At 36.2% G+C, this 15,914-nt stretch overlaps 1 protein-coding gene across 1 annotated transcript in view; it reads right to left on the reverse strand.

Moving 5' to 3' along the window:
* PIK3C2G (phosphatidylinositol-4-phosphate 3-kinase catalytic subunit type 2 gamma) overlaps positions 1-15,914 on the reverse strand; it is a 242,508-nt gene that overhangs the window by 81,822 nt on the left and 144,772 nt on the right. The window contains exons 19-22 of the mRNA XM_015570075.1: positions 11,812-11,992; positions 7,517-7,624; positions 3,614-3,706; positions 2,046-2,175 (exon numbers count right to left, since the gene is read on the reverse strand). Of these exons, the coding sequence (XP_015425561.1) occupies positions 2,046-2,175; positions 3,614-3,706; positions 7,517-7,624; positions 11,812-11,992 (512 nt within the window). The remainder of the gene's footprint in view (positions 1-2,045; positions 2,176-3,613; positions 3,707-7,516; positions 7,625-11,811; positions 11,993-15,914) is intronic.

Raw genomic sequence — 15,914 nt, forward strand, 5'->3', positions numbered from 1 at the left:
GATTATTTAAAAACGAGAGGCTCAGTGCACAATTGGGGCCTGGGAAGGACACAGGAGGTTGGCCAGCCAGAGAAGGGAACGCTGGAGGGCTCCAGGGCATATCTCGTTCATCTCGCTCAGTCCTGATCAGCCGAACCCCAGCAGCAAGCTCGCCTACTGGTCAGTGCGTCTGTCCCCTGGTGGTCAGTGTACATCATAGTGAGCAGTTGAATGGCCTTAGCATATCATTAGCATATTATGCTTTGATTGGTTGAACAGCTGACCGGTCAACCAGACACTTAGCATATTAGGCTTTTATTATATAGTATTAGTCATGAGAATTATAATCAACAATAATGTTGATAAAATCTTGTAAGCTTCTAGCCTGGAGTATATTCTCCTTAAGGGCTACAATTCTGTTTATATCATTTTAGTATTCTCTACCTTACTCTGTGACATTCCTTGAGAACAGTAAATATTTATTAAGCCTTGGAACATGATTAAAAATACAACCTAAAAAAATGACATTTGCTTTAATGATCTCTATTTTTCTTGAAGAAATAATTTGCTAGCATAATGCTGTTTGAAATTTTACAACTATAGAAGATTGTGGTTATATGGGGGAAGAATGACTTGTTTGATTTATGACATCTGCAACTTTAGGCAAGTCTACAGTTATTTTTTCCTGAATCATTTTATTAACTTCAAAAGATTTAGCCTCTATTACATTCTATGATTATAAACTGAGAAATGAGTAGATTGAACTGAAGAATTCCATGGAAGTCAGTGATGTATTCAATTTCTGAAGAAAAGGTGATCCATGTGACATCATAAAGCTCAGCTTGGCTCATCTAGTTTTATTCTTACACTTTCAGTATATTAGGCGATGAAAGAATTAGGTCACATGGGAAAAGGGAGAGTAAAACTCAAAGAATAAAAGGATATCAGAGTAGCGATGATAAAAAGACTCTTTTAGGAACTAGAGCTTGAGAAAGGGTCCAGGGGTGGGACAGTTGGCATGGAAACAATAGCCCTATTGGCTAGTATGACAATAGAGTTATACTGTAATTCAAGTTCAAGTTAAGCTAACTAGAAGGTACTTCCATACCAGCTTCTAAAATCTCAAATCACAATTATTTGGGGTACTGAGACTAGTGGTGGGATGTCAGGAACTGGAGAGGCAGGCAGTGAAAGGTCTTCTTTTGTGATGATGGGTTTAAATTATATCTCTGCTTGAATAAAAAATAAATGACAACATGGTTCTAGGTCCCTTTTCTAGTTCTATGATATTTTTATACTTTTGTTCATGCAGAGGTATCTGCTATAACTCATACCAATTATTTTAATGAAATTCTAAATGGCAATGACCACTTGTCAAAAAGATATCATATATATATATATATTTCAGCATGATTGTAATTAAATACAACTTTTGTCTCATGTTTTGGTAATAATTTGAGTGGACTGCTAACATTATTTTCATTGGTAATATGTATAAATGTAGCTCTATTTCCACAATAATGGCTTAGGTTTTTATAAAGGAAAAGAAATGCTGAAGTATGTTAAAAGTTTGCACGTATGGTCACCTTTGACTGTTGATATTTAAATTTTACTTGAAAGTCTTAGAAATTAAGTGCAGGTTTACAACGTATTTAGAATTTTTAGAACTCCTTTAAGCATTTGCAACTTTTTAAATTTTGCATCAATAGGTGACAATTTTATTTTTTTGAATTAATAGGCTTTTCTATTATCTTGGGAAAAGAGAAAAGATAGGAGTTAGCTATTAATGAACTAATCTTAAAGACACACAAAAGAAGATCACCGTTAACATTTGGGTTGTCAAGGTTCTCATTAATATTTAAAAGGTCATTATGCTTTATGTAAATTATTTTGGCTTATAATTTTTGAAAATAAATCTTGTTTAAAAAGAAGAACGAGAATGTATAGTTCTTTGGATTTTAAAATTCACAGCCTAAAATGAGCGCTGTGGAAAGTTTGGTGGCATTTTACCAGTGAATGCATGACAGAGATGATGTAAGTCTTCTCATTATCTAGTCTATACTGACCTTGGCCTTTTCCTGTGGACAGGCATCTATAAATGATCATTTGCATATCCAGGCCCTCCTGCAGCCAAATATTGTCCATCATTTGGACAATCTGCAGAACAAGCATATCCTGGCGAAGATCATCTCCAGCCTGTTCAAAACAAAATTATAGACTCTGGGTTTCTCTATGACTGCCATTAAAAGCTTTCAGATATAATACATGTCATTTCTTCCTTTGAATACATTTTTAGCCAATTTAGAGTGATTTCAATTATTTCATCAGCTCTCCCAGTACCTTGTGCTTCTGATGGAAGATCAAAGAGAATGAGAACGTTCCTTTAAGTGATTACAGAAGCTTCAGCCATCAAATTACTAGTAGAAGCTGCTTGGAATGTTGTTCTCTGATAATCTTTCAATTTATTATCCATGTGCAATGTCTTAGACTCAAGGTGTAGTGAAGAAAGGCTGAATAAGTGTTTATCCAAATTTCAGACTCAGCCAGGAAAGAGTTAATTGAAACATTATTTGGTATGTCATACATTTATGCACTGATAAACAGAATACCAAGAGCTTCTCAACTATGAGGGTAAACATACACATATGATTCATCAGACTCTGAGTCATTGGCTTCTCTTATGAGGGCAGTTGACAAGTTTTCAGAGTAAATGGTCTCTGATAACAATTAGATATGATAAAGGGGAGATTTTCTAGCATTGGTGAAAGAAATGAAGTATGTCCAAAGGGAAACAATAGTTCTATGCCTTTAAACTATTAAGAATTTTTATTTTGAAAATGCTTTCTAAATTACATGCAGAAAGTTATGCCAAGATAAGATTCCAGGTTGTTTTTTATTCTTCAGCAAATATGCAGTGTCATTGAACCATTATTGCTTGAGGTTACAGAATTCAAAGGAAAAAACTGGATGTCTTATTATCCTCAAAAATAGTCAGAATCCACCAAAAATATCACTCGAAGACCTTGTGGTCTGGTTTGGTTGAATAATTGATTAAACTAGCTGGATGATTGGTGAATTCTTTAGTTTCTTCTTTAGTCCCTTTTCTCTACTTGTTTATAACCATTGGCTCTATTTTCCCATGGGATTCATGAGAAAGACTGCTGTGGCCCATATATTTATGTTTTATTTCAAAAGAAAAAAAAGCCAGCCCAAATTACTAAAATAAGCAAATGCTTGCAGATAATAATTTTATGTTAAATTAATTTATATTATTTGAGTTACAGGTAATTTTGATTCTAATTTAGTATTTAGGCCAAAAGAAAGCTCTCGTCCTCGGGGCTCACCACACATTCCAGTTTCTGTGCTACTCAAAAGTGATTGTATAATTTTGCTTATTGAAACATATTTTCTTAAGTTTTGCACTGAAGGTTCACTGACTTTAAGCCAGTAATGTTTGATTTAGTGCCAATCATAGTTTGGCATGTACTATAAATCTGTAAAAAATGCAAAATCAAAAATAACTAGAATCTTTTGTGTTGTTGCCAGCAGAAAATAGCAGCAGTAATTTTCTTGTGAGCAATAAATCAATATCTCTACCAATGTAATCAATTTGATGCTTTAGGAGTTACTGTACCTTAAAAATGATGCTGATATTTTTGCCCATTGGATTAGCATTGATGAAAGTAATCTTCAATGGTAAAGCATTAGATGTGAAATATGAACATGCCTGCAAGAGGAGAAGAGAAAAACCGTTACCAAAATAAAGCAAAAAGAACACATTCCTGGAAATCATGGCACCTTGCAGAATTTATTTGAACAAATAGAACACATATGAATAATTTTTACACTTTGGAACAAAGAAACTTATTTATTTTTTAAAAAACACAAGCAACTTTAGTTTTACCAACCAAAGCCTTACTTGGAAAATGAAAAGCCAGCTTTTTGGCAGGTCATAAATCTTCAACTACATTTTTTTCTATCTGAACAGTGGTGTTATGTTGGGGATTTAAATAAACGAAGTAGTATAGTATGTAGGTATTGTGTTTATGCTAGTTGGTTAATATAAAAAAAATAAAATTGCTATTTTAAAAAATGTATTTCCTTTTAACTATATCTGCTCTGCAGCATATTAAGAAAATGAATATAGAGCTATAGAGTTCAAATTTAGACTCTCTGGTTTATTAGCTGTAAGACTTTGGGCAAGTTACTAAAATGTTTGTATCCCACTATAAAATGGTGATAACAATGCTTACCTCACCATATTTACAATAGATATATGAGCTAATGGATATAAAATACCTTTTACTGTGCTGAAACTAATTATATAGTTTAAAAAATTAATGCATCCTTTTTCTCTTTTTGTTAATGAACTAGAGGCCTGGTGCATGAATTTGTGCATGGGTGGGGTCCCTCAGCCTGGATGGTGATCAGGGCAGATCAGGCCTTGAGAGGTTTGCTGAGGGGAGGGGCCACCAGGGCCATCGGGGCCAGGATTAGCTGCTGTGGGAAGTTGGCTCTGGGAGCACACTGACCACCAGCAGGCAGCTCCTGCATTGAGCGTCTGCCACCTGGTGGTCAGTGTGCATAATAGCAACCAGTTGACCGGTCATTCTGTTGCTTAGGCTTTTATATATATTGATAGATATTTTCTTAAAATTACAAATAAGAGTACAACATATATTTTCTTTTTTCATTTCCTTCAATTGCATTTTGCATTTCTATATTCAACTTTACTATATTGACTACTTTCCATTGTGCTTTCCTTATTGCTTATTCTCCTTGTATATTCTCACAATTGTTTGAGTGTTAAAAGGCAGTATGTGTTTAGGCTATTAGAGAGTTCATGTTCACAGTGAAGAGTACAATCAATACTAAAGAAAGGAAAATAACTTGATATCTTCAATTTATCAACTCAGTTAAAATATGACATCAATACATGCTGAAGGGACCAGCCAGCATAGCTCAGTGATATATCATTATTTCTGAGAAATCTGAGATCGGTAGGAGCTGAGAGGAAAGGATCTATTTCTTAACCTATCAATGTAAATCTCACCTAATCCTAGAGCAAACAGAAACCCTTGCTTGCTAAATCAGTTTGGTTTTACAGTAATGGAGGTGGGGTTGCTGTTTGGTAGGTAATGAATTCTTTCTGCAAAAATAAGTCAACCAGGAAACATATGACCTTCTGTCATGGTATTGAATTAGGAAAGCCTATGCTAGGCCAGAAATTAGATCAATGGATTTCAAATACCACTCATTCAATTCTTGGGCATCCCAAGTCCATGGAAGAGAGACAAAGGGCAAAGGGAGGATGAGGGCAAGGCTTTGTGCTTGTGTGAGGTCTGTGGCATAAAATGAGACATCTACTCAGACTGGAAGCCTTGCCAGACTGCATTTATTTTTCTCTCTGCTATGAATTTGCTCATAGTCGACAAATTGAGAGTTCTGATGAAGGCTTTCCTACACTGCCTACATTTATGTGCTTGTTCCCCAGTGTGGAGGCTCTGACGCCAAATAAGATATTTATTCTCACTGAAGGCCTTACTATGTTCATTAAACTCATAAGCTTCTTCCAAGTGTGGATTCTGTAATGGTTGATAAGGTTTCCATTGGAATAGAAACTTTCCCCACCACTCATTTCAACTGCAAAGTTTCTCACTTGAGAAGTGCCTGATGTTGGAAAAGGCTTTTACTTTGAATAGAGGCCTCCTGCACTCATTACATTCAGAAGGCTGTTCTCCAGTATGGGTTCCTGATAGTCAATGGTAGGGGGCTCGAAGTGAAGGCTTTTACACATTCATCCTGTTTATGAGGCTTCTCGTAAGCATGGAGCCTCTGATATTTAATGAGATGGGAACAGGGATGACACTCTCTGTATTCATACAGCTTGTCCTATCGGTAAATTCTCAGATGAACCACTGTCTGACAGGTCTGTTTGAAGGTCTTACCTTACTCATAGAGGCTCTTTCCAGTATGGATCCTCTGATTGCCAACCAGATGTGGGCTCTGATTAACTTTGCCACATTTATTGCACCTCTGGATGTGATGTATGTCCCTTCAGACCCTCTTATTATTCTGCAAGACCAAAGGACAGACTAAAATGCTCTCTGGGTGACAGCATCACCTGGCACATTTGTCCTGTTCACTGCTGAATGCACAGGTGCAGCAGCCTTATGCAAGTCACAGCTGGTCAGAACAAATGAGACAAAGGAATGGCTCTACTTGGGCCACTTCCCAGTCTCAGGGAAAGTAGTGATGGTTGCAGGTTGCTGCAGGGGAGTGTGGTACTAATCACAGCACTAGGTGTGGTGACTCCGGGGCTGGTGACCCCAGGTCGGGCCAGCTGGCCTGTATACTCACAGCAGGCACCTATTAGAGCTAGCACCCCACATTCCCAAATGCATAAGCCCAAACTCATATGTAATTTTAAATAAAAAATTGTCTACTCCTTAATAACAACAAACAAAGAAAGCATAAACAAAACACCAACATCTGAAATCAGTGCTCCATATTGTTCTTTCGAATGTAACATATGATGTCTTTGAAATGCTGAGTTTCCATTTTCTCCAAATTAATCAGATTTGCTGCTAATGATTAAAAAGTTACACAATTGAGAGGGAAGGAAAGGGAGGGGGGGGGGAAAGGAGACATATGTAATGGTGCCAACAATAAAAATAAAGGGAAAAACAAAAAATATAAAAATAAAAGTTACACAATTTTTTAAAAATTGGTGATGATTTAGATTTTAGTTCGATTAGACATACATATCTCAATTTATGGAATTGATGTGTAATTTTGTTATTTTTAAAAATATGTTTATGAAGCATATTAGGAAAGTTTGCAGGTATCTTTGTAACAGCAAAGTTATAAAGGTGAGAGTATCAAGCTTTTAGCAAACCTTTTTATATTTATGCTAATAATGATCTAATTTCCCCCCTACTTATTGGATATGTTTTCTTGATCTTATAACTTAAGTAACATTTATTGTTCATGCATGATGGTTTGACTACTTCACTTCTAAATCTCACTTATCAATCCTCCTCTCTATCAGTGTCTTCTACTCTTGGGCTTTGAGAAGGAGAATAACAAAGCTCTTGGAGAACAGAGGAGGAAGGATGACTCCAAGGGAGAGAAGGGTGGCTGGCAGAGGTTCGGGAAGAGAAGGGGTTTGTGAGTGTGACAACACCAAGAAGGACTTCCCAGGCATTGGTAAAATCACAAAATACATTATATGGCACACTGGCTCCTGAGCACCAATGAATTTTAAATTGAATCAAAATGGAGATGTTGTAGCTAATGATATATTAGTGTACTAGACATGGGTATGCACGTAATCTAAATAAGCATGAAATTAAAGTCGGCCTGTGTGGAGTCACCAAATGAACAATTTTGAATACATTGAGAAATCAATTCCATGAGAAATATCTTTATTTACACACTGAGGAAAAATAACTGCAATAAGATTTTACAAATCATATTTGCCATTTCAAAAACATACAGTGAACTAAACAATGCCGAACAAAAATACTCAACTGACCTTGTGATCAATCCCCTTTATACAGACAGCAGGGTTCAGAGGGAGGTGACAGGTATGTATAGACTGAAAGAATTCTTCTAGTCTTCCAATCTCTTTCTTCAGTACATCCTGTGAAAAATCATAAGGAAAAGCAGTTCAGACACTGTAAAGAACGTGACTTTTTCTTCAAGTTAGAATTTTCTTGTATTGATTAAATAAACTGTTTAATTCAGAGGTTGCACACTTGGATGCTTTAGGGCCAGGTAGGTGATGTAGACACATTTGAGAAAGCAGCAGGCTAAAGACAATAGGGAGTGGGGAATTAATGAGTGCATGTCCCCTTTAAAGGATTTTACATTCAATTAAAAGCAAAACCAAAACGAAGTACTATTCTGTTCAAACAAAACACAATGGATTGAACTTGACCTGTGCCCCACTAATTTCCAGTCCCAGCTTTAAGTAATTATTCATATAATTCCTTTCTGACAATTTTCTAAAATCTTAGTTTGCATCTTCTCAAGATTTACACTTAATAATAAGAGTACATCTTAAGAATAAGTTCACATATATTACCAGCAATAATGACAAAAAATTATAATTGCCAACAATTGATAATTATCAGAAACAGCAATATGTCTACTTTACTAAATGGCAATGAGTATATTTCTGGTACTTGATTTACCCCCTGGCACAGTGCTCTCCCATAGTACCTGTGAAAGATCCGACACCACAAACCACACTTTTAGAAGTGGGTATCCCTTGATCAAAAGAGGGGGGAAACAACAATTATTTAAAACAAAATAATAACAATAATTCAAAATTAAGAAAGTTCCTTTTAGGCTACTTTTGAAAACTTTTTAAGCACAATTCTAAAAATGAGGATATCATATTAATTACTCTGAATTAACTTTCAAGAGTTTCTTAGGTCTTTCTCCTGGCTCATTGGCAAATAATAGAATCTACTACTCCCAGAATCCAGAAGAGCAAGGTGGAGAAATGAGGCAAAATTCCACCACAGCACTCTTTCTGTCTGTCACCTGTGGTCTTATCTATGCTTAGACTTGCCAGAAGAATATCATGGAAGAAAATTTCTGCTCTCTTCATTTAATTAAAGTATTGGCATATCATATAGTTAGGTTTAATGAGTGCTTTTAAAAACCTAACAAACAGTCCCAGGTTTATTACAGTCAAGGCCGCGTACCTTGGTTGCAGGTTTCCTGGCTCTGGTCAGGATGCAACCAATCAATGTGTTTCTCTCACATGATGTTTCTCTCTGTCTCTCTCTCTCTCTCTTCCACACTCTCTAAAAATGAATGAAAAAATTTCCTCAGATGAAGATAAATAAATAAATAAAATACTAACAAATAGTAACTTAAATTGTGAAATATTATAAATGATTCTCCCCCCTTTCTTTTTCTTTTCCTATTTTCCTGGGAAATGGTGTTATCACAAAATCAACCAGACCAGAGGAAATAAATACATTTATTTGAGAGAATAATGCCAATATCACTCTAGAACATGATGCAAATGGTCAAAAAAAAAAAGACACCGGAAATATTCAACTAGAGTGTGCATCTTAAATTTGTAAGGGATTTAAAAATATAATAATGACCAAACCTACACACAAATTTTATAAAACTTAATAACAATTTATTTTACTTCTTTCCACTTTTTGTCCGTCTCTAGAAAATAATGAATCTGGAGTAATATGGATGAATCATTTTTTTTTCATTGCCCATCATATTATGTGCCTTAAGGCTCTTCTGTGTAAGCAAAATTTATAGGTCTCCCATTTAAAAATAAATTCCATGTGCATGCTTTTTATTTTCTATTATCTCCTAGGTTGGTAAAGTTGCATAGTTTCTGTTATTTCTACCAAATTAGTGAATTCCAGCAAAAAACAAACAAACAACACACACACACACACACACACAAACAGCACAAAAAAACCTCAGGCTGGGGAAAAATTCTGGGACATTGTACCTATTGTTATTTTCATATCATTTTGTTGAAAACTCTGATTTTAAACCAGGGGTAGGGAGAAATTATGATCTTCCTTGATGACAAGATTTGTGTTTAATTCATCTTTCTATCCTTAACTCCTATTCTGTAGTAAATACTTAATTTTTATTGAATGATGTTCTTATTACAATGAGTTTCATTACTTAAATTTTATTGAATGATGTTCTCATTACAATTACTATCTCCCTGCATCTAGAATGTTGAACTTAGGAGAACCTACTTAATGGTCTATGTCACTGAAGGGAACTAGTGATGCAGATAATTAAAAAGAGCAAGTGTTTCTCCATTAGATTAAGAAAAAGAATAGCCAAGTCCATTATTATAATCAGTTTTAAGAGAGGCACAATATTTTGACTATCATGGATCTTACTGTAAAGTATTACATTCCACACCACTATTGAGTTCTCATTTAAATAATTGTAGTTGTTTTGGTAAAAGTCTTTAAAAATATGACCTTGATTGGTGCAATTTTAGAAAGATCTAGACCTAGATTTAATATCTTACCAGTGGTTCTCAACCTTCTGGCCCTTTAAATACAGTTCCTCATGTTGTGGTGACCCCCAACCATAAAATTATTTTCGTTGCTACTTCGTAACTGTAATGTTGCTACTGTTATGAATCATAATGTAAATATCTGATATGCAGGATGGTCTTAGGCGACCCCTGTGAAAGTGTTGTTTGACTGCCAAAGGGGTCGCAACCCACAGGTTGAGAACCATGCCTTAGAAAAAGGTACCCTAAAAAGTCCCCTCATGTAATTTCCCACAAGTCCAAGTTGTGTTGCCATTTTAAGGAAGTTGCTTCATTTGGTCTTTTTTTAGTTAAACTGCCTTTATTTATTTATTTAAATTTTTATTGTTGAGAGTATTACAGATGTCTTCCCTTTTTTCCCCTTGACCCCCACCACCTGGTTCCCACCCCACCCCAGGCCTTCACCACCCTATTGTCTGTGTTCATGGGCAATGCATATCCTATATAATAAAAGGATAATATGCAAATTGTCCCCTTGGGAGTTCGATAGTGAGATCAGGAGTTTGATTGCTCGCTATGACATGTGCTGACCACCAGGGGCAGCACAGAACATGGTGGGTGACCAGTGGCCACAGCGGGGCACTGAGGGAGTGAGAGAAGAAGGAGGCAGGGAAGCCGGGAGGTGGGGAACCTGATGCACCCTGATTGTGGGCCAGGCCTAGCACCCTACCCATGCACAACTTTCATGCACCAGGCCTCTAGTATGCATATAAATTCCTTGGTAACCTCTTCCCACCCCCACCCACTTCCCTCTGAGATTTGTCAGTCTGTTCCATGTTTCCATGCCTCTGGTTCTATTTTATTCATCAGTTTATTGTGTTCATTAGATTCCACATATAAGTGAGATCATGTGATATATGACCTGGAGATTATGCTAAATGAAATAAGCCAGTCAGAAGAGAGAGACAAACTGCCTTTATGTTGGCCTCTGCTTATCAGGTACTCTGTATGCTACATGGCCACTTAGACAAAAAAGCCACATCCTAGACCTGGCTGGGTAGCAGTGGTTCTCAACCTTCCTAATGCCGCGACCCTTTAATGCAGTTCCTCATGTTGTGGTGACCCCCAGCCATAAAATTAGTTCCGTTGCTACTTCATAACTGTAATTTTGCTACTGTTATGAATCGTAATGTAAATATAAGATATGCTATATGTGTTTTCCGATGGTCGTGACCCACAGGTTGAGAACCGCTGGTAGAGCATCATCCTGATACTCCAAGGTTGTGGGTTTGATCCCTGGTCAGAGCACATACAAGAATTAATCAATGAATGCATAAATAAGTGGAACAACAAATCAATGTTTCTCTCTTTCTCCTTTCCTCTCTCTCTAAAATCAATCAATAAAAAAGTTTAAAAAGCCATTTTCTGGTGATAGACATTACCATTAACTTTAGCATAGTAAAATGAAAGAAGAAAAAAATCACACGTACAAAAAACCAACTTGATTAAAGCAATTGATTTGTAGGTCTTGGCCATGTAGCTCAGTTGGCTAGAACATCATTCTGATACACCAAGATTTGACCTCCAGTAAGTGCACAAACAAGAATCTCTCTCTCTCTCTCTCTCTCTCTCTCTCTCAAACAAACAAAAACCAACTAAAAAAACAACAACAATAAATCAATCAAACAAAAAAACAGTTGATTTGTGTCTTATGTCTACATACAGTCAAGGTATTTGTTTTCCAAGCTATGAAATTAAAACTTAATTGAACTAAAGATTAAAAAAAAATACTTCACTACATGAAGATTGATTTCTCAACAAACCTGTCTTTGAAGTTCACTGGCAGACTTGACTTTTTCCCCAATGCCTCCCAGAATTTCGATAAGTTTCATCTCCTTGGAAAACTCATCACTCAAGGCTTTTCCTGCACAGAATTGGAGAGCTGCCAACAGCTTCTGATACCAGCTTTTAAAATAAGCTTCATTCTGTGCATCCTTTAGCAGCCTGAAGGAAAGAGAGAAAAAGAATTCTTGTATCTAAAGTTGATTTTTTAATCACCTCCAGAAGGAAAAACAAGTGCATTTCAGACGAATCTGTATTTGCTGGCTTTGGGCAGTTTAAGAACCCAGAATGGGAGAAATGTTGTTTATTTGTTGGCAGTCATCAAGGTCCACCTGAAAGCTAATGAGATTCCAAAAGAGAAGAATTAATGAGACCTGCATTTTCTCATTTCAATTCACAATGCACTTTTTCTTCTTTCAGGCTTCGTAATTCTATAACAAATAGTTATCTCAAGAACATATTTTTTGACTTATTCAAATATGAATAAATAATTTTAGAAATTATATTTATAAGTAACTGTATTATACTGCAACTTAACTATCAATCCCCAACCTTTTCTGCTTTCCTTCAAAAGATAATGTCTCCTTCCATTACCATTAAAACCTCCTTTACCCTCTTGTATCTCCCTCCACCCCCATCCTTCCCTCTAGGAATTACCATACTGTAGTCTGTGTCTAAGGGTTTTGTTTTTCTTTCTTTGCTTAATCCCTTCGCCTTTTTCACCCAGTCCCCAAACCCTCTTCCCCACTGACAGCTGTCAGTCTGTTCTCTATCTATGAGTCTGTTCCTATTTTGTTTGTTAGTATATTTTGACTCGGGGTGGTGAACACACAATGCAGTATACAGATGATGCATTATAGAATTGTACACCTGAGACCTACATAATTTGATGAACCGATGTCACCCTGATAAATTCAATGAAAATTTAAACAATAAGATAAAATGGCACTAACTAAAATAGAATTTTAAAAATAAAAAAAGATAATGCCTCTATACTGTCATATTGATTACTTGGAGGAAGATACTATAAAGGCAAGAGCATGGTTTTTTGTTTTCTGGCATTTCTGGATTCAAGTCCCAGACCTACAACTTAAAGGTAACATCGAAAAAAAAAAAAGTAATATTGAACAGACTGTCAAACCTCAGAGGGAAAGCAGGAGTGGGTGGGAGGGGGGAGTAAGAGATTAACCAAAGGACTCATATGCATGCATATAAGCATAACCTATGGACACAGACAGTAGGGGGATGAGGGCATGTGTTGGGGTGGGGGTGGGAACGAGTGAGGAGAGGTCAGTGGGGGAAAAAAGATACATATGTAATACTTTAAACAAATAATTAAAAAAAAACACAAATTAACCAAAGGACTAGTATGCATGCATGTGAGCATAACCAAAGGACACAGACAGGAGTGGGGTGAGGGCATCGGGGGTGGGGTGGGAGTGGCTGGGGAGAGGTCAACAGGGGGAAAAAGGAGACACATGTAATACTTTCAACAATGAATTTAAATTTTAAAAATGTAACTTAGGCCAATTATTTAAAAAGGCTGAGCTTTTATTTTTAAATGTAAAATAAAGCAATAACTCCTCCTCTATAGAGCTGTCTCTAGACCATAGACTGAGCCAATGCATTTGAATAGGCTTAGCACAATGTATAACTATTCAGAGAAAAAAACATTAATTCATCTGTATCTCACAGCATCCCCAAGCCAGCTTCTGTCACTACCTGGTATTCTGCTCACACCACAGACTCAGGAGGCACAGGACACAAAAAAAGTTAAGAATACCTTGCTAGATAATAGAGCAGTGACAAATATTTGAATACTCTGTCTGCCATGTGACAATTTTTATTATCTTGAACCTAATTTTAATATGCTTAACTTTACTTTCTATCATGCTCTAAAACACAGAAATAGAATAAAAAAGACTCATTCCTTTAAATATTAATTTCTCTCTGGTTGATTTTTTTCATCTTAACTAGTCTCTAGTCTTCTCCTCCCTTGAAAAATAATTAGCATTCAAGGAACTAGAAGAAAATTATTGTGAGAATGGAATACTGAAAATAAAAAGGATTAATGCATAGCAGCAATAACATTCATAGGTGAGTTTTATTCTGCATTCCTAATTTTGTACCTCTGCCCATGATACAGAGACTCTAACAAATACATTACTTTTATTTGTTCTGCATTTTCTGTTACTAGCATTTATGTTGAAAAAATTAATTGAATGAGTCTGCTTTTTAAAAAATCCTCAACCAAGGACATGCCCTTATTAATTTTTAGAGAGAGAGAGAGAGAGAGAGAGAGAGAGAGAGAGAGAAACATCAATGTGAGATAATTTTCAATCAGTTGCTTCCCATTCGTGCCCTGCAGCGTAGGTATGTGCCCTGACCAGGAATCGAACCCATCCCTTTAGATGTACTAGACTATTCACCAACCAACTGAGCCACTCAGACAGGGCTGCACAGTTTTATTTATTTATTTTGTTTGTTTGTTTGTTTGTTTATTTATTTATTTATTTATTTATTTATTTAATTTAGGTAAGTCTTGCTTCCTTGTCATTGTTATGAATCCAATTTATCTTCTAACATCTTTTTTACTCTCCCAAAGGAAATATAAACTTTGAGTGGAATAAAAGTTCTTATTTACTTCTGGAAAGCATTAAAGAAAAAATTCAGGGGCTAAAGATTATTTTCTTTTGTTGTTTTTAAAAAATCTTTATTGTTGAAAGAATTACATATGTCCCTGTTTACCCCCATTGACCCCTTTTAGCCCAAATCAGGCCTTCACCACTCTATTGTCCGTGTCCATGGGTTATGCATATGTGCATACAAGTTCTTTGGTTGATCTCTTCCCACGCATCCACCCACTCACTCCTGCCATCTCTCTGAGAGTTGACAGTCTGTTCCATGCTTCTGAATTTTCAATCAGTTGCTTCCCATTCGTGCCCTGCAGCGTAGGTATGTGCCCTGACCAGGAATCGAACCCATCCCTTTAGATGTACTAGACTATTCACCAACCAACTGAGCCACTCAGACAGGGCTGCACAGTTTTATTTATTTATTTTGTTTGTTTGTTTGTTTGTTTATTTATTTATTTATTTAGTTATTATTTTTACTATCAGTCTGCTCTCTGTATCTATGTCTGTTTCTGTTTTGTTTTATCGTTTACATTGTTCTTTAGATGTCACATATAGGTGAAATAATATGGTATTTGTCTTTCTCTGACTGGCTTAGTTCAGAGAACTAAGTATAATACCCTCTAGGTCTAGATCCATCCATGCCACCACAAATGGTAAGATTTCATTCAAAAAATCTTTATTGTTGAAAGAATTACATATGTCCCTGTTTACCCCCATTGACCCCTTTTAGCCCAAATCAGGCCTTCACCACTCTATTGTCCGTGTCCATGGGTTATGCATATGTGCATACAAGTTCTTTGGTTGATCTCTTCCCACGCATCCACCCACTCACTCCTGCCATCTCTCTGAGAGTTGACAGTCTGTTCCATGCTTCTGAGTCTCTGGATTTATGTTGTTCAACAGTTTATTTTGTTTACTAGATTCCACAAATGAGTGAGACCATGTGATACTTGCTTTTCTCTGACTGGCTTATTTTGCTTAGCATAATACCCTCTAGGCCCCTTCATGCTGTCTCAAAGGGTAAGATAGCCTTCTTTTTTACTGCTGCGTAGTATTCCATGGTATAAATGAACTACAGATTGTTATTTTTTTATCCACTTATCTACTGATGGGCACTTGGCTGTTTCCAGATTTTAGCTATTGTAAATTGTGCCACTATGAACATAGAGGTGCATATACTCTTTCTGATTGGTGTTTTAGTTTTCTTAGGATAAATTCCCAGAAGTGGGCTCACTGGGTCAAATGGAACCAAACATATTTCTATGAAAGATGCCTGAGATTTTGCTGCCTATAGTTTCTTCTAGGATTTTTATAGTTCCACATCTTATATTTAAGTCTTTCATACATTTTGAGTTTATTCTTGTGTATGGTGTAAGAGGGTGGCCTCGTTTCATTGTTTTTGCAAATATCTAATTTTGCCAACACCATTCATTGAAGAGACTATCTTA

The sequence above is a fragment of the Myotis davidii genome, unplaced genomic scaffold (assembly GCF_000327345.1).
Source record: "Myotis davidii unplaced genomic scaffold, ASM32734v1 scaffold346, whole genome shotgun sequence".
Taxonomy (NCBI): domain Eukaryota; kingdom Metazoa; phylum Chordata; class Mammalia; order Chiroptera; family Vespertilionidae; genus Myotis; species Myotis davidii.